Raw genomic sequence first — 27,322 nt, forward strand, 5'->3', positions numbered from 1 at the left:
TGTGACTAATCACATGATTGTGACAACACACAGGTCCTGTCAGGGCACGGTGGTGTCGACTCTGCAGGTGGAGATAAGGTGGACATTCTCCCACCCGCTCTATGAATGTCCACAAAAAAACAGCCCTTTTATGCAACTTTCCTTTAAGCTTCAGAACACTTTAGTGTGCTGGAGGAAAATACTCTGGCTTAAAGGGAACCTGTCACCCCCAAAATCGAGGGTGAGCTAAGCCCACTGGCATCAGGGGCTTATTTACAGCATTCTGTAATGCTGTAGATAAGCCCCCGATGTATCCTAAAAGATGAGAAATAAAAAGGTTATATTATACTCACCTGGGCAGGCGGTCCGATCCTGTAGGCATCGCAGTCCGGTCCGGGGCCTCTCATCTTCATAGGATGACGTCCTTTTCTGGTCTTCATGCTGCGGCTCTGGTGCAGGCATACTTTGTCTGCTCTGTTGAGGGCAGAGCAAAGTACTGCAGTGCGCAGGCGCCGGGAAAGGTCAGAGAGGCCCGGCGCCTGCGCACTGCAGTACTTTGCTCAATATACCGTAATTCCACATGTGTTAATTCATAGTTTTGATGCCTTCTGTGTGAATGTACAATTTTCATAGTCATGAAAATGCAGAAAAATCTTTAAATGAGAATGTGTGTCCAAACGTTTGGTCTGTACTGTAATACACACACACACACACACAGACACCATATGCAATTTATTGATGGTCCGTTTATTTTTATCTGTTAGTCAGCTGCTTTGCAAAGACACAGGAGTAATAAATGCTGGAGATTCTGTAAACTTTACCCAACTGGCAGAAACCCTGCAGACTTTAGCAGATGAGGGTGCTGACAGCTTTTACAGTGGTTCCATAGCAAAGAAAATGGTAGAAGATCTCCAACATCAAGGTGAGCTTAAAAAAAAAACAACAAAAAAAAAACCTTAGTGTTAAACAATTAACTGTTGCTTACATTTCTCGCTAATATGATACATTTTTTCCAGTTTATTATTTTTCTGTAGCGCCTATTCGTGTTCACTAATTATCAAAATGTTCTTTACCTGATCTCATTCTGGCATTAGGGAGCAGTCTTACACTGGAAGACTTCAGAAATTACAAGGTGCAAATTGTAAGACCATTAAATGTGACTCTAAAAGACTACAAGCTGTATACACCACCAGCACCGGCAGGAGGTGGTGTTCTCAGTTTCATCCTAAATGTCCTTGAAGGTAAGATCACAAAATTACAAGTTTCTTGAGATGGAATAGTAGCAAGATCCTAAAAATGTAAATATAATTTTTTTGTTCTTTTTAAATTTAAAACTGTATTTGTTAAAGGGAATATTTACATATCCAGATTAGTTAAAATGTTATAGCGTTGGGACATCGATTCTAGAGGTTGCCATACATATTGTACTTAAATTGGTTATATCTCCATATTTTTGAAAGAATCATCTATTCTTCAGCCAACATAGGTTTTTACTTTGTTTTTCACATAAAAAAAATACAATACAACACTGTTCATAATACCATCAGATAAACAGAAATATGATAGGTTCCCAACATAGTCTCTCATATCCAAATCGGAGAAAGAAATAGAAAATAAAAAATCTTCAAATTTTCAGATTGACCATAGAAACCCACAAGTCAAAAATCTTTTTGAATATATCCATCTTGTTAAAGGTAATCTATCACCAGGTTTTTGCTACTCCATCTGAGAGCAGCATGATATAGAGACAGTGATAGACGGAGATGTGGATTCCGGTGATGTATCACTTACTTGTTTGTGTAGAATAGTTTTTATAAATTGTTTTATCAGCTGTAGATTGTCGCTATAGGAATAGTATACATGCTGCCAGGTAGTCCAACCACACTTTCTGGTCCTACAGGCTTAATATAGAGCCCTTTATAACTCCACATAATGACAATCATTTCCATTTCCATTTGACTTGACTAAGTGCAAAGTGAGGGATTAACTGATAATTGCATCTCTGTAGTCTTATTAATAAATTAAATGACCTGTGACCATTTTTTACAGAACGGCTAAATACCTGATTTTGTATTTGATAAGCATTTCGGGCAGTTTTGGGGATCTCTGTTTTTCATTTTGTGGTGAAAAATAAGGGAATAAAATAATCTTTAAATGAAAAAAATACTGGAATATTCGGCATAAGATAGTGGGGAAGATCTCTATAACTACATTAATATTCTCTAGAATACAGTTGTGCTCAAAAGTTTACATACCCCGGCAGAATTTTTGTTTTCTTGGCCTTTTTCAGAGAATATTAATGATAACACCAAAACTTTTTCTCCACTCATGGTTAGTGGTTGGGTGAAGCCATTTATTGTCAAACTACTGTGTTTTCTCTGACAACACAAAGCATCCCAGTGACCCTACTCAAAAGTTCACAAACCCCATTTCTTAATACCATGTATTGCCCCCTCTAACATCAATGACAGCTTGAAGTCTTTTGCGGTAGTTGTGGATGAGGTTCTTTATTTTCTCAGATGGTAAAGCTGCCCACTTTTCTTTGCAAAAAGCCTCCAGTTCCTGTAAATTCTTGGGCAGTCTAGCATGAAGTGCGCTCTTGGGATCTCTCCAGAATGGCTCAATGATATTGAGGTCAGGAGACTGAGATGGCCACTTCAGAACCTTCACTTTCTTCTGCTGTAGCCAATGACAGGTTGACTTGGCCTTGTGTTTTGGATCGTTGTCAAGTTGTAACCTCCAAGTACATCCCATACGCAGCTTCCGAGCTGATGAGTGCAAATTTGCCTCTAGCATTTCCTGATAACGTGACGTGCTGCATTCATCTTTCCTTCAACTTTGACCAAGTTTCCTGTGCCTTTGTAGCTGACACATCCCCCAAAACATCAGAGATCCACCTGTGTGCTTTACAGTAGGAATGGTGTTCCTTTCATCATATGCCATGTTGACCTCTCTCCAAATGTAACATTTATGGTTGTGGCCAAAAAGTAAAATTTTGGTCTCATCACTCCAAATTACCTTGTTCCGGAAGTTTTGAGGCTTGTCTCTGTGCTGTTTAGCATATTGTAGGTGAGATACTTTGTGGCATTTGTGCATTAAGGCTTTCTTGTGGTGACTCAACCATGCAGCCCATTTTTCTTCAAGTGCCTCCTTATTGTGCATCTTGAAACAGGCACACAGCTAGTTTCCAGAGAATCCAGTATTTCAGCTGATGTTATTTGTGGGTTTTTCTTTGCATCTCGAACAATTTTCCTGTCAGTTGTGAATGACATTTTTGTTGGTCTACCTGACCATGGTTTTGTTTTTACAGAGCCCCTGATTTTCCATTTGTTAATCACTGTTTGAACGCTGCTGACTGGCATTATCAATTCCTTGGTTATCATTTTGTTTCCCTTTTTTGTTTTATACAATTCGACTACCTTTTCCCATAGGTTCATTGCCAATTCTTTTGCTTTCCCCATGACTCACAATCCAGAAATGTCAGTGGCTGGATGAAAGATGCAAGAGTCTGTCTGGATCCCAGAAACTCACTCAGCTTTTACGCACACACACTGATTACAAGGAAACAGGTTACAGGTGAGGATGTTACCTTTAGTAGCCATTCAAACCCATATGTGCCAACCTCTGTGCATGTTATCAGGCCAAAATCACCAGGGTATATGTTGTGAATTCTGCTCTTGGGTTCCCTCCAGTGGTTGTTGGTGGGAATGCAGTTGTCTCTGACTCGCAGTCCTGGCCAGGTGTATTGGATAATTACAATTCTGACTGGGATATTTAGGTGTGCAGGATCCTTTAGCCCTTGCCAGTTGTCAATGTTTCTTTGGAAGTATTGGATCTCTGCCTGGCCTCTCCTGCTTATCTGCCAGTTCAACAAAGATAAGTGTCGGTTTCTTTTCCTGTGGCACACATGCAGTGTGCTTATTTTCAGTACTGTTCGTTTGTTTGTCTTTTGTCCAGATTAGACTGTGTCTGTCTTTTCTCTGTCTGGTTGGTTTCACTGGAGTTGCAGATATACGCTCCTACATCTTTAGTTAGATGTAGGAAGTTTTTTGTATATTCTGCTGTGGATTTTTGAAGGGTTTTATACTGACCGCACAGAACACTGTCCTATCCTGTCCTATCCAGCTAGAGTGGCCTCCTGTGCTAAATCCTGTTTTTTCTGCCTGTGTATGTTTTTTCCTCTCCGACTCACCGCCAATATTTGTGGGGGGCTGTCTATCCTTTGGGGATTTTCTCTGAGGCAAGATAGTATTCCGATTTCCATCTTTAGGGGTATTTAGTCCTCCGGCTGTGACGAGGTGTCTAGGTGTGTTAGGTACACTCCACGGCTACTTCTAGTTGCGGTGTTAAGTTCAGGTTTGCGGTCAGTATAGTGGCCACTTTCTCCAGTGAACGTTCTCATGCAGCTCCACGGTCACCGGATCATAACGGTATACAACTGGCCAAGAATGATTTAAATGCATCTCAGAAGAAGGGAAGGAAGCACTTGAGCCATTTTTTTTTCTCCAGTCTGTTTTGTGTTCTCTTCCCTCTTAATATCTGGGTGGCTGAGGAGCCTGGTGCAAGCATGAATGTTCAGGAATTAGCTTCTCGTGTAGACTCCTGCTTTGAAACCGAAGATTCCTACTCCTGATTTGTTTTCTGGTGACAGGTCTAAATTTTTGAGTTTTAAAAACAACTGTAAACAGTTTTTTGACCTGAGACCTCGATCCTCTGGTGATTCCATTCAGCAGGTAAAAATCGTAATCTCCCTGCTGCGTGGCGACCCGCAGGATTGGGCGTTTTCCCTGGAATCTGGGAATCCGGCTTTGCTTAATATTGAATCCTTTTTTCAGGCTTTAGGACTATTATATGATGAGCCTAATTCTGTGGATCAAGCTGAGAAGACCTTGTTGGCCCTGTCTCAGGGTCAAGAGGTGGCAGAATTGTATTGTCAGAAATTCAGAAAATGGTCTGTATTGACTAAATGGAATAATGATGCTTTGGCGGCAATTTTCAGAAGGGGGCTTTCTGAATCCGTTAAAGATGTTATGGTGGGGTTTCCCACGCCTTCCGGTCTGAGTGATTCTATGTCTCTGGCCATTCAGATTGACCGACGCCTGCGGGAGCGCAGAACTGTGCGCGCTGTGGCGTTATCCTCAGAGCAAATTTCTGAGCCTATGCAATGTGATAGAATTCTGTCTAGAACGGAACAACAAGGTTTCAGACGTCAAAATAGGTTGTGTTATTATTGTGGCGACGCTTCTCGTGTCATTTCTGTCTGCCCTAAGCGGACAAAGAGGATCGCCAGTTCAATTACCATCAGTACTGTACAACCTAAATTTCTGTTATCTGTGTCCTTGATCTGCTCATTGTCATCATTTTCTGTCATGGCGTTTGTGGATTCAGGCGCCGCCTTGAATTTAATGGATTTTGAGTTTGCCAAGCGTTGTGGTTTTCCCTTGCAGCCTTTGCAGAACCCTATTCCTTTGAGGGGCATTGATGCTACACCCTTGGCTAGAAATAAGCCCCAGTTTTGGACACAGGTAACCAGCCCATCAGGAAGATTGTCGATTTCTGGTGTTGCATAACTTGCATGATGTTATCGTGCTGGGTTTTCCATGGTTGCAGGTACATAATCCTGTGTTGGACTGGAAGTCCATGTCTGTGACTAGTTGGGGTTGTCAGGGGGTTCATAAAGATGTTCCTTTGATGTCAATCTCCTCTTCTTCACCTTCTGAGATTCCAGAGTTTTTGTCTGATTTTCAGGATGTATTCGATGAGCCCAAGTCCAGTTTTCTTCCACCGCACAGGGACTGTGATTGTGCTATTTACTTGATTCCAGGCTGTAAGTTTCCTAAGGGTCGACTTTTTAATCTATCTGTGCCTGAACATACCGCCATGCGGAGCTATATTAAGGAGTCTTTGGAGAAAGGGCATATTCGGCCATCTTCTTCACCGTTGGGAGCGGGGTCTTTTTTTGTTGCTAAAAAATATGGTTCCTTGAGACCCTGTATAGATTATCGCCTCTTGAATAAAATCACGGTCAAGTTTCAATACCCGTTACCTTTGCATTCCGATTTGTTTGCTAGGATTAAGGGAGCTAGTTGGTTTACCAAGATTGACCTTCGAGGGGCATATAATCCTGTTCGTATTAAGCAGGGTGATGAATGGAAAACTGCGTTTAACACGCCCGAAGGCCATTTTGAATACCTTGTGATGCCATTCGGACTCTCTAATGCTCCATCTGTTTTTCAGTCCTTCATGCATGATATCTTCCGGACTTATCTTGATAAATTCTTGATTGTATATTTGGACGATATTTTGATTTTTTCCGATGATTGGGAGTCTCATGTGCAACAGGTCAGGATGGTATTTCAGATCCTTCGTGACAATGCCCTGTTTGTGAAAGGGTCTAAGTGTCTCTTTGGGGTGCAGAAAGTCTCTTTTTTGGGCTTCATTTTTTCTCCTTCGTCTATAGAGATGGATCCGGTTAAGGTTCAGGCCATTCATGATTGGATTCAGCCCACATCCGTGAAGAGCCTTCAGAAATTTTTGGGTTTTGCAAATTTTTATCGCCGTTTCATTGCTAATTTTTCCAGCGTGGTTAAACCCTTGACCGATTTGACGAAGAAGGGCGCTGATGTGGCGAATTGGTCCTCTGTGGCTGTCTCTGCCTTTCAGGAGCTTAAACGTCGATTTACTTCTGCTCCAGTGTTGCGCCAACCGGATGTTTCTCTTCCATTTCAGGTTGAGGTTGACGCTTCTGAGATTGGGGCAGGGGCCGTTTTGTCTCAGAGGGATCCTGTTGGTTCCTTAATGAAACCGTGTGCATTCTTTTCCCGTAAGTTTTCGCCTGCTGAACGCAATTATGATATCGGCAATCGGGAGTTGTTGGCTATGAAGTGGGCGTTTGAGGAGTGGTTCCATTGGCTGGTTTTGGCGGGCCTTTTGTGCCAGGCTGGGCATTGATTTGTCTTTTTCTTCTGCATTTCATCCTCAGACAAATGGCCAGACCGAGCGTACTAATCAGACCTTGGAGACTTATTTGAGATGCTTTGTATCTGCTGATCAGGATGATTGGGTGGCCTTCTTGCCATTGGCCGAGTTTGCCCTTAATAATCGGGCTAGTTCTGCTATCTTGGTTTCGCCTTTCTTTTGTAATTTTGGTTTTCATCCTCGTTTTTCTTCTGGGCAGGTTGAGCCTTCTGACTGTCCTGGTGTGGATTCTGTGGTGGACAGGTTGCAGCAGATTTGGGCTCATGTGGTGGACAAGTTGGTGTTGTCTCAAGAGGAGGCTGAACGTTTTGCTAATCGTTGTCGGTGTGTTGGTTCTCGGCTTCGGGTTGGGGATCTGGTCTGGTTGTCTTCCCGTCATGTTCCTATGAAGGTTTCTTCTCCTAAGTTTAAACCTCAGTTTATTGGTCCTTATAGGATTTCTGAGATTATTAATCAGGTGTCTTTTCGACTGGCGCTTCCGGCCTCTTTTGCTATCCATAATGTCTTCCATAGATCTTTGTTGCGGAAATATGTGGAGCCCGTTGTTCCCTCTGCTGATCCTTCGGCCCCTGTGTTGGTTGATGGGGAGTTGGAATATGTTGTTGAGAAGATTTTGGATTCCCGTTTTTTGAGGCGGAAGCTTCAGTACCTGGTCAAATGGAAGGGTTATGGCCAGGAGGATAATTCTTGGGTTTTTGCCTCAGATGTCCATGCTGCTGATTTGGTCCGTGCCTTTCATCTGGCTCATCCTGATCATCCTGGGGGCCCTGGTGAGGGTTCGGTGACCCCTCCTCAAAGGGGGGGTACTGTTGTGAATTCTGCTCTTGGGTTCCCTCCAGTGGTTGTTGGTGGGAATGCAGTTGTCTCTGACTCGCAGTCCTGGCCAGGTGTATCGGATAATTACAATTCTGACTGGGATAGTTAGGTGTGCAGGATCCTTTAGCCCTTGCCAGTTGTCAATGTTTCTTTGGAAGTATTGGATCTCTGCCTGGCCTCTCCTGCTTATCTGCCAGTTCAACAAAGATAAGTGTCGGTTTCTTTTCCTGTGGCACACATGCAGTGTGCTTATTTTCAGTACTGTTCGTTTGTTTGTCTTTTGTCCAGATTAGACTGTGTCTGTGTTTTCTCTGTCTGGTTGGTTTCACTGGAGTTGCAGATATACGCTCCTACATCTTTAGTTAGATGTAGGAAGTTTTTTGTATATTCTGCTGTGGATTTTTGAAGGGTTTTATACTGACCGCACAGAACGCTGTCCTATCCTGTCCTATCCAGCTAGAGTGGCCTCCTGTGCAAAATCCTGTTTTTTCTGCCTGTGTATGTTTTTTCCTCTCCGACTCACCGCCAATATTTGTGGGGGGCTGTCTATCCTTTGGGGATTTTCTCTGAGGCAAGACAGTATTCCGATTTCCATCTTTAGGGGTATTTAGTCCTCCGGCTGTGACGAGGTGTCTAGGTGTGTTAGGTACACTCCACGGCTACTTCTAGTTGCGGTGTTAAGTTCAGGTTTGCAGTCAGTATAGTGGCCACTTTTTCCAGTGAACGTTCTCATGCAGCTCCAAGGTCACCGGATCATAACAGGTATATAACTTTTGATCAAGGTCATTTGGATGTTTTGGGCTGTCAATATGATTTAAAAAGATATAAAGAGAAAAACACCAGCGCTCCCTTGTGTGAATATTGTTCTTAGCAGCTTGAATCAGACAGCCAGGTGCCAAGGCTGACACAAAAGTAAACAATAATGCTGGAAAAGAATTGATACCGTGCTTCAGGATAGACTTCTAATCAACAAATGTGGTGGCGTAATGCGAAGAAACTATCTACTAAAAAATACTAAGAGGATAAATACCGCACTTCAGGGTGGACTACCAATAAGCAAATGTGATGGCAAAATACAAAGACACTGCCCGCTACCACTCATAGATATGCCCAATTGAAGTACATCGTTGTAAATGTAGTGCAACGTGCAATGTGGACATGCAATACGAGCCAGCACGGCACTGTATAGTGTATGACATCCGTAGCTACAATCTGACTCACCAGGATCCTGAGGTGTCCTGGATGCACAGGGCTTGAGAAGCGTGAACGGCTGTCAGGTTACCTGATGGAGATCCTGCCAAATGGGAAATGGGCAATGGAGTGGGGCTGACCGCAGCCGCAGCGAAACGTCGTGGCGGTGGTCGGCGTAGAGCCAGAGAACACCCCGGCCGGTGGCGTCCCTGGATACAGACAGGAAAAAAATGGCCGACGAAAGCTCTCAGAGTGTGACGTCACAAGAGCTACAGAGGGATGCTGGGGCAAAAAGGTGTGCATGTTATCAGGCCAAAATCACCAGGGTATATAAACTTTTGATCAAGGCCATTTGGATGTTTTGGGCTGTCAATATGATTTAAAAAGAGAAAACACAGTAGTTTGACAGTAGTTTGACAACCATGAGTGGAAAAAAAGTTTTGGTGTTATCATTCATATTCTATAAAAAAAAAGGTCAAGAAAGCAAAAATGTATACAGGATTGCCAGGTATTATAAAATTTATCCTCTAAACTTGTGTTTCCTACAAGTAGTTTCTTCATACATTGCATATAGTGATGAGCGAATATACTCGTTACTCGAGATTTCCCGAGCGTGCTCGGGTTTCCTCCAAGTATTTTGTAGTGCTCGAAGATTTCGTTTTCATCACCGCAGCTGAATGATTTACATCTGTTAGCCAGCTTGATTACATGTGGGGATTCCCTAGCAACCAGGCAACCCCCACATGTACTTATGCTGGCTAACAGATGTAAATCATTCAGCTGCGGCGATGAAAACTCTCGAGTAACGAGCATGTTCGCTCATCACTAATTGTATACTAGAAATAATAGCTCCTCTTACTGCCTCACATAATAATACCCACCATTATGCCCTTCTCGTAATAATAATGCCTACTTTGTGCCCTCTAGATGGTAAAATTGCTTCCTAGAATATATAAATGCCCTCTGCAAATTCCCTAAAAAACAGTGTCCACATTTTGCCTCTAGAAATTGTTAGTATCCTTGTGCACGTTTGACTGCCATAGTACTCTAGTTACATAGTTATTAAGGTTGAAGGAAGACTATAAGTCCATCTAGTTCAACCCATAGCCTAACCTAACATGCCCTAACACGTTGATCCAGAGGAAGGCAAAAAAAACTCATGTGGCAAAGAGTAAGCTCCACATTGGGGAAAAAAATTCCTTCCCGACTCCACATACGGCAATCAGACTAGTTCCCTGGATCAACGCCCTATCAAGGAATCTAGTGTATATACCCTGTAACATTATACTTTTCCAGAAAGGTATCCAGTCCCCAATTAAATTTAAGTAATGAATCACTCATTACAACATCATACGGCAGAGAGTTCCATAGTCTCACTGCTCTTACAGTAAAGAATCCGCGTCTGTTATTATGCTTAAACCTTTTTTCCTCCAAACGCAGAGGATGCCCCCTTGTCCCTGTTTCAGGTCTATGATTAAAAAGATCATCAGAAAGGTCTTTGTACTGTCCCCTCATATATTTATACATTAAAATAAGATCACCCCTTAGTCTTCGTTTTTCCAAACTAAATAGCCCCAAGTGTAATAACCTATCTTGGTATTGCAGACCCCCCAGTCCTCTAATAACCTTAGTCGCTCTTCTCTGCAGCCGCTCTAGTTCAGCTATGTCTTTCTTATACACTGGAGACCAGAACTGTGCACAGTATTCTAAGTGTGGTCGCACTAGTGACTTGTATAGAGGTAAAATTATGTTCTCCTCATGAGCATCTATGCCTCTTTTAATGCATCCCATTATTTTATTTGCCTTTGTAGCAGCTGCCTGACACTGGCCACTGAGATGCAGCCCGTCCCTAGCGTAGAGCCTGTAGCCAACTGAGAAGTCGGCCCAGTTCTGCAGGAACCCAACCCCCTTCTTCCTACACCAATTCTTGAGCCACTTATTAACCTCACTAATCTCCCGTTGCCTCTCTGGCGTGGCACGTGGTACAGGCAGTATTTCGGAAAATACCACGTTGGAGGTCCTTGCTTTCAGCTTGCGGCCGAATTCCCTAAAATCATTTTTAAGGACCTTCCACCTACCTCTAACTTTGTCATTTGTGCCAATGTGCACCATGAACACTGGGTCCTCACCAGCCCCTCCCAGTAATCTGTCCACCCGATCAGCGATGTGTCTGACTCGAGCGCCAGGTAGGCAGCACACCGTTCAACGATCCCTGTCTTTGTGACAGATTGCCTTATCTGTTCCCCTAATAATTGAGTCGCCCACTACCAGCACCTGTCTGGCCTGCCCTGCTCTCCTATTTCCCTCCTTACTGGAGCAGTCACTCCTCCGGCTTTCAGAGGACATGCCTGGCTGCAGTAGTGCTACCCGTGTACTGGCACCCCCCTCATCTGCCAACTTAGCAAACTTATTGGGGTGTTCCAGATCAGGACTAGCCTCCCTGGCTCTCTTCCCTCTACCCCGCTTCCTATCTGTCACCCAGCTTGCTACTACATCGTCCTGCAGCTCCATCCTACCACCCCCCCTCATCTATCCCATTGAGTGTCTGCTCCGTGAGCAGAAGACTCCTCTCCATATTGTCTATGGATCTCAGTGTTGCCAGCTGCACATTTATATTCAGAATCTGGGTTTCCAAATGCACAACGTGCTCACATCTCGCACAGCAGTATGCACCCTCGATCGGCTGCTCAAGGATTGCATACATGTGGCAAGACGTGCACTGGATGGCATTAACAATAGTGGAGCACATTTCCTAATGGGGATTGCACCAGACAGAAAAGTTAAATAAAAAAATAAAAAATAAATACAAAGTATTAATAAAAAACAGACAGCAATTCAGTAATTCCTCCCTTGGAAACTCCCTGAATCCAAAGTCCCTGAATCACAAGTCACACTTACTGCCGTTCACACTTACACTCAGCTCACTTTCAGCTCGCTCACACTCGCTATGCTGAAGATTTATAGATTTTTTTTCTCTAGTTCCCTTAACAGCAATCTGCCTTGCTGTTCAAATGCACTTCCAAAAAGGACTTGAGCCCCAAACAGCTGGCCCTTATAAACCTTTAATTATGAGCCCCCACCCTAAGTTAACCCCTAAGTGCCACTATAACAATAATGTTTCTTAAATGTGTACTTAACATCTAATAATGTCCCCTGAGGCCCCAACATACAGCTTCTATATGTACACTATGAAGAGCCCAAAGCTCCCCTATACACAGTATGGTGAGCCGACAGCTCATCCATGCACAATATAATGCACCCACAGCTCCTCTATAAACACAACTGCCCTCTACACAGTATAATGAACCCACAACTTCCCTATATACAGTATGGAGGGCCCACAGCTCTGCTATAAATGGTATGGTGGGCCCACAGCTCATCTATACACAGTATAATGGGCCTACTACTCCACTACACACAGTATTATGGGCCCACAGCTCACCCTACACATAGTACGATGCCCCAATACTCTCCCAAAACACAGTGTTATGACCCCCACACTAGCCATCAGATTTTATAATGACCCCTAAACTGTATAATGCCCCCCATATTAGCTCCCAAACTGTATAAAGGCCCCACATTAGCTCCCAAACTGTATAATGGTCCCCACATTACTTTCCAAGCTGTATAATGGCCCCCACATTAGCTCCCACACTGTGTAATAGCCCTTGGATTAATTCATAAGCTGTATAATGGCCCCCACATTAGCTCCCACACTGTCTAATTGGCCCTGCATTAGTCCTCAGGCTGTATTATAGCCCCTGCGTTAGTCTGTAATCTGTATAATGGCCCCCTGCAATGGTCCACAAGCTGTATAATGGCCACTGCATTAGTCCACAAACTATATAATGGTACCTGCATTAGTTCCCAATCTGTATAATGGCCCCTGCATTAGTCCCCATTCTGTATAATGGCCCCTGCATTAGTCCCCAAGGTATATAATGGCTCCTGCATTAGTCCCCAAGCTGTATAGTGGCCCCTTCATTAGTCCACAAGAGCAGTACTTTAAATAGGATGCAGGCCACTGAAGGCTCAGTAACCTGTCATTTAAACCCACAAGGATTAAGATGAGGACAGAGCACCCATCCACAGGCCCTCCCCGCAGCACGAGAATCTCATTAACTGAAAATAAAGATTAAACAAGAACCATAAGACGGATTTCTTCCACTTAGGTATTATTTTAATCAGTATAACAGTGCCAAACTGACAATGCTTGTAGTTTACTTAGCAAAATCCTGATGACAGGTTTGCTTTAAAAAGTAACTACCGTAACTTTTTAAATATAATTATTCATCAGTCTTTGCAAAGTTATGAATTTTTGTAATATACTTCATTAGTCCATTTAGCTTCTTCCCTCCCAAACACTATGGTGCAGCGCATCAGTGCCTAGTTCAAGCTCTTTTCATCTGCTGCTCAGCATGATCTCACACTCATTTCGAACAGTCAGAGTGCTTTTCCTTTCTATACCCCCCACTAATATGAAAGGGAAAGTCCTGTAACAGATTATTTGAATGCAGTGTATGAATTTGGCTGCCGTCACACTAGCAGTATTTGGTCAGTATTTTACATCAGTATTTGTAAGCCAAAACCAGGAGTGGAACAAATAGAGGAAAAGTATAACAGAAACATATGCACCACTTCTGCATTTATCACCCACTCCTGGTTTTGGCTTACAAATACTGATGTAAAATACTGACCAAATACTGCTAGTGTGACGGCAGCCTTTTGCTGAGCAGCAGTTCAAAGGAGTTTTTAAAGGCGCTTGACCTGGATATTGAATTAGTATGCAGCATAGCGTCTGGGAGAGAAGAAGACAAAATAAGATAATGAAGTGTGCTACAAAAATTCATAACTTTGCAAAGGATGATAAATTATATAAGTTACTTTTTAAGTATAGAATCCTTAATCTTCATCACTGTTATATAGACATTTGCTCTTGGAGTTCAGGACAATGATTCCACAACTAAGATACAGCAGATGTGACAGTGTCGCACGATACCCAAGATAGCCAGTGCTGACACCACTGGAATGGCGCTGGCACTGGAGGTGGGTTTAAACATTATTATTTTGCTAGAGGGAAAAATAGGGATTGAATAGGGGTTGTCTGAGAAGTGGGCAACCTCTTTATTGGTTTCTATTACTTTAAAGAAGTGTACTCTGCATACAATGTCACAAAAACTTTAGGTTTACGTGACCTAAACATGGTCCGAGGTGTCCTGTAAATCATATTGTGTTAGACTGAAGCAGCTTGTGGATTCCAGGCAATGAGTCAAACAGTGACAGCACAACAGGCTCCAGATGTAAAAATCTTTGTAACTTGGGAGACCATGAATGTGCAGAATGTTCCTAGAACACTGTCTGCTGCTGCTCATGTAAGCAGGCAAAGACTGTTTGGGGATTTTTGTCCACACCCTCAACTCTTTGTCCCAGATGTTTTATTTGCGCTTTAAATGTCTCCATCAATGCCTAACAGGAACACATATTGTTCAATATCCTCTTAAATTGGTAGGCTATGTGATTGCAGACTTGTGAATCCTCACAATGTTTGCACTGCATGCTGTGAGTATTCTCTGGTGCCAATGCTGGGAGCTAGGCAGAGCGGGACCACAAGTTTGTGATTTGCATACATGAGGTCACGTGCTGACTAGACGTGTGCGGCCTTGCTCAATACAAGTGTACTGAGTGAGGCCAAACATGTCTAGTCAGAATGTGGCCAGAAATATGCAAATCGCACACTTGTAGTAACATGCCCACCAGCTCACGGCACATGCACCGGAGAATCTTCAAAGTGTGCACAGACTTGAATAAGGCCAAAGAGCACCATTAGTTTCCTTTACTTACCCAGAGAATTAATGTGATCTCTTTAATGGGTATATTCAAGTTGCCTCTTGGCAACTCAGAACTATGAAGTCTCTTTACTTCTTGGTTGCATGTTGTGGAGTGGGGATGGGCTCTGTCTACTCAACCGCATAATGGACCGATGCTGCCTACTATTTACATATACTAAAAATAACTAAAAATTACTCAACAGAAAAAATACCCCTAAGAATGTAAGCAGAATAATATATAGTCGAGAGACAAAAAAGTAAGAGGCATGAAAATTGTGACTAAATAAAAGGACAACCAAAAACACAAACACATAAAAGGGTGAAAAGGACACGAAAATGATAATAAGCAAACAATACAAAAATGGAGGGGAAGGGTAATGGTAATAAGCACACAACACAAAAATAGAGGGGAAGGAACAAGATATTGGTATTAAGCACACAACACAAAAAAGGAGGGGAAGGGATGATATAATGATAATAAACACACAACTAAAAAATAGAGAGGAAGGAACGAGATAATGGTAATAAGAGCACAAGCGCACACTGTTAACCAGATCATAGATTAATATTGGGTCCATGTACAGTCCATTTTCTACATGAAAAAAAAAAACTAAAAAAATTTGTTCTTGAAAATGAAGCGCCTAAAAGGATTGGAGGTGGATGCGTGCTGCCAGCATGATTGCTGCCTGCCTGTCCCCCTGGTATTGTTTTCCATCAATTGAATTATGAAAAAAAATTGTTAGTAAGAAAAAAGGTGGAAATGATTCAACTGAAATTATATCTTTGTAAAATAATAAAACGAAACAATGTACCGTGTGAAGAACAGAAAGGAAGAGTGTACAATGCAGCATTATAGCAACTAACAGGTAATTTAGGGTATGGTCGCTTAGTGCGCTGACACATGTGGTTGGGTGAATTAGCACCAGAGTTTACAGTAACACTGAGGAATTAACAGTATTGTGCTCTTCCTGCCCCTGCAGGCAGGATTGGCTTTTGGCCACATGCGTCAGCATAGCGTACAACTGAACCTGTATAGTATAAAAAGCAGATGTAAACATAAACACTATAAAATATGTGTAAAGATTGTTTTACAGAATAGCTGAAATAAAAGGAATAACTGTAACTGAGGAATGTAACTGAGTAGGAACCTGGCATTTTCATGTTATATATAATTTAAAATGTAGATTTCATGTCTAAAATCTGACAATTTTTTAGGCTATCATTTTGATCAGAGTGCAATGAGTAAAGTACCTGACCAAATAACAACCTACCATCGCATAGCAGAAGCCTGGAAATTTGCAAACGGGCACAGAGAAAAACTTACTAATCCTGAGACATCTGACAACATGCAAAAGGTATGATTATACATAAAATATGAGCAAACCTGATGAAAAATACTTTGCAAATATGACAGGCCAGTGCATTATACTAGGACAACTTAGGGCTTTCCTATATGTATATCCTATATTTCCTATATGATATTTGTATTGCTTGTGTATATGAAAATAAAAATGTATTTAAAAAATCGGAATATATACAGTTGTGCTCAAAAGTTTACATACCCCTGCAGAATTTTAGCTTTCTTGCCCTTTTTTTTTAAGAGAATATGAATGATAACACCAAAACTTTTTCTCCACTCATGATTAGTGGTTGGGTGAAGCCATTTATTATCAAACTACTGTGTTTTCTCTTTTTAAGTCATGACAACCCAAAACATCCAAATTACCTTGATCAAAAGTTTACATACCCCTTAATACCGTGTATTGGCCCCTCTAACATCAATGACAGCTTGAAGTCTTTTGTGGTAGTTGTGGATGAGGTTATTTATTTTCCCAGAGGGTAAAGCTGCCCACTCTTCTTGGCAAAAAGTCTCCAGTTCCTGTAAATTCCTGGACTGTGTAGCATGAACTGCGCGCTTGAGATCTCCCTAGAGTGGCTCAATGATATTGAGGTCAGCAGACTGAGATGGCCACTCCAGAACCTTCACTTTGTTCCGATGTAGCCAACGACAGGTCGATTTGGCTTTGTGTTTTGGATCGTTGTTATGTTGGAACGTCCAAGTATGTCCCATATGCAGCTTCTGGGCTGATGAGTGCAAATTTGCCTCCAGTATTTGGTGATAACGTTCTGCATTCATCTTTCCTTCAACTTTGACCAAGTTTCCTGTGCCTTTGTAGCTCACACATCACCAAACCAGCAGCGATCCACCTCCGTACTTTACAGTAGGAATGGTTCTCCTTTCATCAAAGGCCTTGTTGACCTCTCTCCAAATGTAACATTTATGGTTGTGGCCAAAAAGTTCAATTTTGGTCTCATCACTCCAAATTAACTTGTTCCAGAAGTTTTGAGGCTTGACTGTGCTGTTTAGCGTATTGTAGGCGAGATACTTTGTGGCATTTGCACAGTAATGGCTTTCTTCTGGCGACTTGACCATGCAGCCCAGACAGTGGAGACCTGGGTGTCGTAACCAGTGCCTTCCCCCCTCCCATCAATCCCGTAATGAAAGACACACAGGGAGGGTGGGTGGGACAAAAGCTTCCAGGTGTCCGCCGGGAGGAAAAGAGGAAGTTCCCGGCCGGACACCTGGATTTAACCCCTGTAGGAGTGGCCATGGGACCCCTCCCCTCTAGTGACCACTGGACGGCTGGGGGTCTTCTAATTAGTGCATCACTAAGGGGGAGTGATGCTAGGGGGGAACTGGCACAGACATCCTTTTCGTGCAGCTCTGTGTGTGCTCCCCAGTCAGAGACGCGCACCTTATTCAGTACCGCATCTGCCAGAATGTGGAGACCTGGGTGTCATAAACAGTGCCTTCCCCCCTCCCATCAATCCCGTAATGAAACACACACAGTCCTAGGTGGGTTGAACAAGTCGGTCACAGTTTATTAATTAAATAAGCAGAGAAAGGGCAATTACATATCATAACGAGCGGCTCACGCCGAGCTCCTGTCCGTGATCGACAGGGGAATTGGCCCAACGAGCGGTTACGACCTTTGCCCTCCTCCGCTTCTTCCGCCACGGAGGATCCCGTGTATTACCTACGCGGGACTCCGACCCCACCCATCAATGTTAGGGCCTGTTCAACCCTATCCTGTAAACCCAACAAAAAAATATCGAGGCCAATGTCCGTTAGGTGAATTCCGTCCAGTTTTAATTGTGACGTGTTATCCCCTTGTAGCGGGAGGTGACGAATCATGATACCGCCTCTTCCTCTCACATATTTTCCAATCCGAGCATTGTATTTACTCCTTGTCCGCTCTATGGCTTTTTTATCTCTTGCTCCTCACCATACGGCCCGTGGCGTTATATCCGACCACACCAGTATCATGTTCCTGAAAAGACAGCTGAACTGATCCATATCAGTTGTCACCCATTTGTACAATTCGGCCACCTCTTGTTTTCCAAGGTCATTACCACCCGCGTGTACCACCATTATCACAGGGCATTCCGCCATCCTCGCTATGCCAACCATCTCCTTGAACACCTGTTTCCACTGGAGGCCTCTGATACCCCTCCAGTTAACCTTTATGCTCGGGAGGTAAAGATTTGTTCCTCCTTGCCGCAGCTTGGCCCTCTCCTCGGCCCAGTAAACGTAGGAATCTCCTACAACCCAAACTTCAACCCCTGTAAGAGACAACACATGTTAATTAAGCAAGTCGGGTCTTATGTATCTGGCGAAGCATGCAGACTTCCAACGACCCATTCTCTGCACCTCGGCCTCTGATACTCCTGCCCTAGCTGCTTCTGTGGCCGCCCCTATCCGGAACGAATGTGTTCCGTACTTTGGATTTGCCCCGTTTTTTTCCAAGCATAGCTTAAACATCGCCTGGAATTGGTACTTGGTCAGAGGGGACCCGTCTCGATGAGTATAGAAAAATCTACCAGCGTGACTTATTACGGCGTATGGTTTAACCATTTTTAGCGGGCAAGCTGGGCCATCTGTAGAGTTAACTAGGACCCATGTGCCCCTACCGGTGGGATCGCATTTGGATTTTCTAACCCTTATGCGCAGGGCGTCGCTGCATATAGCTATGTCCTCATTAATTAGGCCTCCTTCCGACGCGTTTTTTGACCGCAGTAGCAATTTGCTGATATGCAGTGCTAGACATGCGTCTAGCTCTGAGCAGGTGGCAACTATACTGACCGCAATCCCTAAGCTCAACACAACACTAGAAGTAGCCGTGGAATGCTCCTAACTCTGCCTAGGCATCTCGTCACAGCCTAAGAGCTAACTACCCCTAAAGATAGAAGCAGGAAAACTATCTTGCCTCAGAGAAAATCCCCAAAGGATAGATTAGCCCCCCACAAATAATGACTGTGAGAGGAGAAGGAAATGACATACGTAGTATGAAACAAGATTTAGCACAGGAGGCCACTTCTAGCTAGATAGAAATAGTACAGGACAGAACGCTGTGCGGTCAGTAATAAAAACTAGAAAAAGTCCACCGCAGAGGAATGCAAAAATCTCCACACCTGACTAAAGGTGTGGAGGGCAAACTCTGCTGCCCAGAGCTTCCAGCCTAGCTGAATAGATCCATACTGATAAGCTGGACAAATGAGCCAAAAAATAGAAAGTGCTGAACAACAAAGTCCACAACAAGTGAACCGCAAAAGGATAAGCAAGGACTTAGCTTTGATGAACTGGTCAGAGTGTCAGCAAAGTCCTAAGAGCAATGACTCCAGGCAGGAACAATTGACAACTGGCATTGAATGAGGGATAAGGCCAGACTAATATAGCCGAGCCAGAAAGACGATCAGTGAAAACAGCTGCTGAAGCTAAATCCAGGAAGCAGCCATACCACTCAAAACCACAGGAGGGAGCCCAAGAGCAGAACTCACAAAAATGCTACTTACAACCACCGGAGGGAGCCCAAGAGTGGAATTCACAACAGTACCCCCCCCTTAAGGAGGGGTCACCGAACCCTCACCAGAGCCCCCAGGCCGATCAGGACGAGCCAAATGAAAAGCACGAACCAAATCGGCGGCATGAACATCGGAGGCAACAACCCAAGAATTATCCTCCTGGCCATAACCCTTCCACTTGACAAGATACTGAAGCTTCCGCCTCGAAAAACGAGAATCCAAAATTTTCTCAACCACATATTCCAACTCCCCCTCAACCAACACCGGGGCAGGAGGATCAACAGATGGAACAACGGGCACCACATATCTCCGCAACAAAGATCTATGGAAAACATTGTGGATGGCAAAAGAGGCTGGAAGGGCCAAACGAAAAGACACAGGATTGATAATCTCAGAAATCTTATAAGGACCAATAAACCGAGGCTTGAACTTAGGGGAAGAAACCTTCATAGGAACATGACGAGAGGACAAACAAACCAAATCCCCCACATGAAGCCGAGGACCAACACACCGACGGCGGTTAGCAAAACGCTGAGCCTTTTCCTGGGACAACGTCAAATTGTCTACCACATGAAAGAAACCCGAAAGAGAAATGGACACTAGAGCTAAAATTTAACAATTTTATTAAAGAACCATATTAAAAAGTACAAATAATATGAATAGAAACCAAGTAAAAAGATGCAATGGAAAAAATAATGAAAAAGGCGACACTAGTGCCACACACGGGCGTAATGTTACACTATAGAGCAAAAAACGGTCAGTTGTACTGATACCATGAGTGTAAATAACATACATCAGTCAATAGGATAACACATAATGCATTGTGCAAACAATAAGAACCATACTGATGTATTATATATAAATGGCCGAACACGTGGTAACCAAAAGCAATAAACATATAATAAATGCTCACAAGTAAAGTGCTAATGCAGGGAGATACACAGTATGCAGGAGAATAACACGTAAGGTGCCTGGTGCAATAATATGTATACTGAGCGATACCAATAAAGTGCCTAGTGCAAGCTTGATGTAGCAGGGTATACTATATGGCTCATGCTTACCAAGACCTAAGGCATAAATCAATCATAAAGGGAAAATCCCATATAGTTAAATAGGTGGGACCTAAAATATGCCTGCATACTACTGATGAGAAGGTACGTACAGGGAGTACCAACCTGCAGCTGTGTGTGGAGAGAGGAGCCCCGACGCGCGTTTCGCAGATGCTGCTTCCTCGGGGGGCGCTAGTGTGAAGAGGAAAGGTGCTCTCCTTATATCCCCAGCATAAGCGCCCTAAGCGATAATGGCGGTGCTTTCCCAGGCACAGCAATGGCCGGAGGCGGTGAGTCGGCGTCCGACGTCACACATCCACGTCCCGCACTGACGCGTCAGTAGGAGGGGCCAAATGCGCGACGCATACAGGACGCGTATCCACGGCAACCAGGACAAGCCGGCCAGGAGAAGTTCACACCGCTAGGGGCGGAGTGGGAGGCAGGAGGCGGCCGAACAGAAGATATAAACAAAGCAGAAGCCGTAGGAAAGCGAGTGCACATACCTGATCAGTGAGAGTGGGAGTGGAAAGAAAACAGAGGTAAATAAAGTGCTCGTGACTCATGCCAGGACACAGCCTGCAGAAGAAAGATAAAGAGACAAAGGAATTGCCTGTAAAAAAGGTGCACAGTTGAATGCAAATACAATCATAAATGTAAAAAGAACCGATGTAGTGAAAAAAACAATGTAGTGAAAAAAAGAGAGGGGAGCCATATCGGAGGATAAATGCAAGATATACTATACAGTCTGTTAATAAAACACAGGGGCATGAGAGCGATAAGTGATCTATATGTATGTGCTAGAGATATTTTCCATATATAATGCATATAAAGGAAAATGGAAAGAGGAGAAGGGTGCAAAAGGGAAAAAAAAAGTGGTAATATATTAATAGATGAACTAGCATCAAGTGAACAGAGGGGCCACTAGAGTCACCCTGCTATAAATCAAAATATGCAAGAGTAGACCATAGAAAAAATGGATATAAATATGCGGGCGACGTAATGCTACATGTGAAAAATAAGTAGAAAATATGTAGATGAAAGTGAGGGAAATGGATGATTAATATGCAACACAATGATACAATGTGTCAAGGAAATACCTAAACCAATTAGGCACAATAAAATAGTGAGTAGGCACAGGGACACTGTAGCGACTGATGGCGTTTATCCTCAGCTTCATGGTAGACAAGAAGAAAATCAGTAAGCGCCTCCTGAGATCATAGGGGATGAAAGTAATACATAACGCAGACAATCTGTTAAAAATAGAGAAAAAGACAAGTAAATAACATGAACATAAGACAACTGTTAAAACCACTAAACACTAGACTAAAAAAGTTTTTTATAGAAAATGTGATAGTCAGCCATAAGACTATAAAAAACCTTATAAAAATGGGACAAAACTAAGGACCTCATTAAGGCCCTTAGGGCGAATGCAGTCAATTCGGACTATCCATTGTGCTTCCAAATGGGCAAGGCGTTTCTTCATATCTCCACCTCGTCCATCCGCCAACACGCGATCAATGCCGCGTACCATCAGCAACTGACTATTGCAGCCATGTTTTTCTTTAAAATGCCTTGGTATTGGCTTCAAGAATTCATCAGCCGATGAGTTTAGTGCTGCTTTTATGTCCCGGGTGTGTTCCCTAATTCTGACACGTAGCTGGCGTGATGTGAGACCCACGTAGATAAGTCCACAGGGACATGTGGCGTAATATACCACATGGTCTGTGGAACAGGTAATGTGCTGAGTTATCCGAAATTCTTTGGATCCATCACTAGAGAAGCAGGTAAAACAGCGTTCCAAATTCTTGCATGCTGTACAATCACGGCAAGGGAAAAAACCCCATCTAGGACCCTTGGAGCCAAAGGCACATTTAGATTCTTGGCCTTTATAGTAACTATGAGTTAGCAAGTCACGGAGGTTTTTATTCCTCCGATACGTAATGGAGGGTTTGTTGGTGAGACAATTGGTTAATGTTGTATCATATTTAATGATGGGCCAGTATTTACTCAGAATTTCTCTTACCATAGTGGACTTGCTTGAATAGGTGGCTATGAATCTCACCTGATTAGATGTTAGTAGCTAGTAGTAGTTAGTAGCCTCGATCCATGAACCGGTTGGATCGAGGCTACTCGTCTAGGACAGTCAGACGATGTAAAGGGAGAGCCTCTTGGATCGATAGAGCGAGTCTCCTGAAGACGAAAAAGGAATCCCAAACATCGTCGAAACCTCTGTGACTTGCTAACTCATAGTTACTATAAAGGCCAAGAATCTAAATGTGCCTTTGGCTCCAAGGGTCCTTGATGGGGTTTTTTCCCTTGCCGTGATTGTACAGCATGCAAGAATTTGGAACGCTGTTTTACCTGCTTCTCTAGTGATGGATCCAAAGAATTTCGGATAACTCAGCACATTACCTGTTCCACAGACCATGTGGTATATTACGCCACATGTCCCTGTGGACTTATCTACGTGGGTCTCACATCACGCCAGCTATGTGTCAGAATTAGGGAACACACCCGGGACATAAAAGCAGCACTAAACTCATCGGCTGATGAATTCTTGAAGCCAATACCAAGGCATTTTAAAGAAAAACATGGCTGCAATAGTCAGTTGCTGATGGTACGCGGCATTGATCGCATGTTGGCGGATGGACGAGGTGGAGATATGTAGAAACGCCTTGCCCAATTGGAAGCACAATGGATAGTCTGAATTGACTGCATTCGCCCTAAGGGCCTTAAGGTCCTTAGTTTTGTCCCATTTTTATAAGGTTTTTTATAGTCTTATGGCTGACTATCACGTTTTCTATAAAAAACTTTTTTAGTCTAGTGTTTAGTGGTTTTAACAGTTGTCTTATGTTCATGTTATTTACTTGTCTTTTTCTCTATTTTTAACAAATTGTCTGCGTTATGTATTACTTTCATCCCCTATGATCTCAGGAGGCGCTTACTGATTTTCTTCTTGTCTATCATGAAGCTGAGGATAAACGCCATCAGTCGCTACAGTGTCCCTGTGCCTACTCACTATTTTATTGTGCCTAATTGGTTTAGGTATTTCCTTGACACATTGTATCATTGTGTTGCATATTAATCATCCATTTCCCTCACTTTCATCTACATATTTTCTACTTATTTTTCACATGTAGCGTTACGTCGCCCGCATATTTATATCCATTTTTTCTATGGTCTACTCTTGCATACTTTGATTTATAGCAGGGTGACTCTAGTGGCCCCTCTGTTCACTTGATGCTAGTTCATCTATTAATATATTACCCCTTTTTTTCCCTTTTGCACCCTTCTCCTCTTTCCATTTTCCTTTATATGCATTATATATGGATAATATCTCTAGCACATACATATAGATCACTTATCGCTCTCATGCCCCTGCGTTTTATTAACAGACTGTATAGTATATCTTGCATTTATCCTCCGATATGGCTCCCCTCTCTTTTTTTCACTACATTGTTTTTTTCACTACATCGGTTCTTTTTACATTTATGATTGTATTTGCATTCAACTGTGCACCTTTTTTACAGGCAATTCCTTTGTCTCTTTATCTTTCTTCTGCAGGCTGTGTCCTGGCATGAGTCACGAGCACTTTATTTACCTCTGTTTTCTTTCCACTCCCACTCTCACTGATCAGGTATGTGCACTCGCTTTCCTACGGCTTCTGCTTTGTTTATATCTTCTGTTCGGCCGCCTCCTGCCTCCCACTCCGCCCCTAGCGGTGTGAACTTCTCCTGGCCGGCTTGTCCTGGTTGCCGTGGATACGCGTCCTGTATGCGTCGCGCATCTGGCCCCTCCCACTGACGCGTCAGTGCGGGACGTGGATGTGTGACGTCGGACGCCGACTCGCCGCCTCCGGCCATTGCTGTGCCTGGGAAAGCGCCGCCATTATCGCTTAGGGCGCTTATGCTGGGGATATAAGGAGACCACCTTTCCTCTTCACACTAGCGCCCCCCGAGGAAGCAGCATCTGCGAAACGCGCGTCGGGGCTCCTCTCTCCACACACGGCTGCAGGTTGGTACTCCCTGTACGTACCTTCTCATCAGTAGTATGCAGGCATATTTTAGGTCCCACCTATTTAACTATATGGGATTTTCCCTTTATGATTGATTTATGCCTTAGGTCTTGGTAAGCATGAGCCATATAGTATACCCTGCTACATCAAGCTTGCACTAGGCACTTTATTGGTATCGCTCAGTATACATATTATTGCACCAGGCACCTTACGTGTTATTCTCCTGCATACTGTGTCTCTCCCTGCATTAGCACTTTACTTGTGAGCATTTATTATATGTTTATTGCTTTTGGTTACCACGTGTTCGGCCATTTATATATAATACATCAGTATGGTTCTTATTGTTTGCACAATGCATTATGTGTTATCCTATTGACTGATGTATGTTATTTACACTCATGGTATCAGTACAACTGACCGTTTTTTGCTCTATAGTATAACATTACTCCCGTGTGTGGCACTAGTGTCGCCTTTTTCATTATTTTTTCCATTGCATCTTTTTACTTGGTTTCTATTCATATTATTTGTACTTTTTAATATGGTTTAATATGGCTTTAATAAAATTGTTAAATTTTAGCTCTAGTGTCCATTTCTCTTTCGGGTTTCTATTATATGTATTATGGCGGAGCATTTACCTCCGGTGCCCCTTTTTGTAGGTTTATTGTCTACCACATGAGTCCAAATCTGCTGTAACCTGTCCATCACAGAATCTACACCAGGACAATCAGGAGGCTCAACCTGCCCCGAAGAAAAACGAGGATGGAAACCAAAATTACAAAAGAAAGGCAAAACCAAAGTAGCCGAACTGGCCCGATTATTAAGGGCAAACTCGGCCAACGGCAAGAAAGTCACCCAATCATCCTGATCAGCAGACACAAAGCATCTCAAATAGGTTTCCAAGGTCTGATTAGTTCGCTCAGTTTGGCCATTTGTCTGAGGATGGAACGCCGAAGAAAAAGACAAATCAATACCCATCCTAGCACAAAAGGCCTGCCAAAACCTGGAAACAAACTGGGAACCTCTTTCAGACACAATATTCTCCGGAATGCCATGCAAACGAACCACATGCTGAAAAAACAATGGAACCAAATCAGAGGAGGAAGGCAATTTAGGCAAACGTACCAAATGGACCATTTTAGAGAACCGGTCACAAACCACCCAGATAACAGACATCCTCTGGGACACAGGAAGATTCGAAATATGCGTCCAAGGCCTCTCCGGGATGGGCAAAGGCAAAAGCAACCCACTAGCGCGGGAACAGCAAGGCTTAGCCCGGGCACAAGTCCCACAGGACTGCACAAAAGAGCGCACATCCCGCGACAAGGAAGGCCACCAAAAGGACCTAGCAACCAAATCTCTGGTACCAAAAATCCCAGGATGACCAGCCAACAGAGAACAATGGACCTCGGAAATTACCTTACTTGTCCATCTATCAGGAACAAACAGCTTCCCCACAGGACAGCGGTCAGGCTTATCAGCCTGAAATTCCTGAAGCGCCTGCCGCAAATCAGGGGAGATGGCAGACAGAATCACCCCTTCCCTAAGAATGCCAACCGGCTCAAGGACTCCAGGAGAATCCGGCAAAAAACTCCTAGAGAGGGCATCCGCCTTAACATTCTTAGATCCTGGAAGATATGAGACCACAAAATCAAAACGGGAGAAAAACAGGGACCACCGAGCCTGTCTAGGGTTCAGCCGCTTGGCCGACTCAAGGTAAATCAAATTCTTATGATTGGTCAAGACCACAATGCGGTGTTTGGCTCCCTCAAGCCAATGTCGCCACTCCTCAAATGCCCACTTCATAGCCAACAACTCCCGATTGCCGACATCATAATTGCGTTCCGCAGGCGAAAACTTTTGGGAAAAGAAGGCACATGGCTTCATCAAGGAACCATCAGAATTCCTCTGTGACAAAACGGCCCCTGCCCCAATCTCAGAAGCGTCAACCTCAACCTGAAAAGGAAGAGAAACATCCGGCTGACGCAAGACAGGGGCAGAAGTAAATCGACGTTTAAGCTGCTGAAAGGCCTCAACAGCCTCAGAGGACCAATTAGTCACATCAGTGCCTTTCTTCGTCAAATCGGTCAGGGGTTTAACCACACTAGAGAAGTTGGCAATGAAACGGCGATAAAAATTAGCAAAGCCCAAAAATTTCTGAAGGCACTTCAAAGATGTGGGTTGAATCCAGTCATGAATGGCTTGGACCTTAACAGGATCCATTTCTATAGACAAAGGAGAAAAAATAAACCCCAAAAAAGAGACCTTCTGAACTCCAAATAGGCACTTAGACCCCTTCACAAATAGAGCATTATCACGAAGGATCTGGAATACCATCCTGACCTGCTTCACATGAGACTCCCAATCATCGGAAAAAATCAAAATATCATCCAAATACACAATCAAGAATTTGTCAAGATAATTGTGGAAAATATCATGTATAAAGGACTGAAATACAGAAGGAGCATTAGAAAGCCCGAAAGGCATCACCAGGTATTCAAAATGGCCTTCGGGCGTATTAAATGCAGTCTTCCATTCGTCAACCTGTTTAATACGAACAAGATTATATGCCCCTCGAAGGTCAATCTTGGTAAACCAACTAGCCC

General features: G+C 43.4%; 1 protein-coding gene across 2 annotated transcripts in view; it reads left to right on the forward strand.

Moving 5' to 3' along the window:
* The window catches only part of GGT5 (gamma-glutamyltransferase 5), a 184,466-nt gene that overhangs the window by 105,075 nt on the left and 52,069 nt on the right, over window positions 1-27,322 (forward strand). For both annotated transcript variants that reach the window (XM_069757388.1, XM_069757378.1), the window contains exons 5-7: window positions 744-901; window positions 1,074-1,220; window positions 16,008-16,147. In XM_069757388.1, the coding sequence (XP_069613489.1) occupies window positions 744-901; window positions 1,074-1,220; window positions 16,008-16,147 (445 nt within the window). The remainder of the gene's footprint in view (window positions 1-743; window positions 902-1,073; window positions 1,221-16,007; window positions 16,148-27,322) is intronic.

The sequence above is a fragment of the Ranitomeya imitator genome, chromosome 1 (genome assembly GCF_032444005.1).
Source record: "Ranitomeya imitator isolate aRanImi1 chromosome 1, aRanImi1.pri, whole genome shotgun sequence".
Taxonomy (NCBI): Eukaryota; Metazoa; Chordata; class Amphibia; order Anura; family Dendrobatidae; genus Ranitomeya; species Ranitomeya imitator.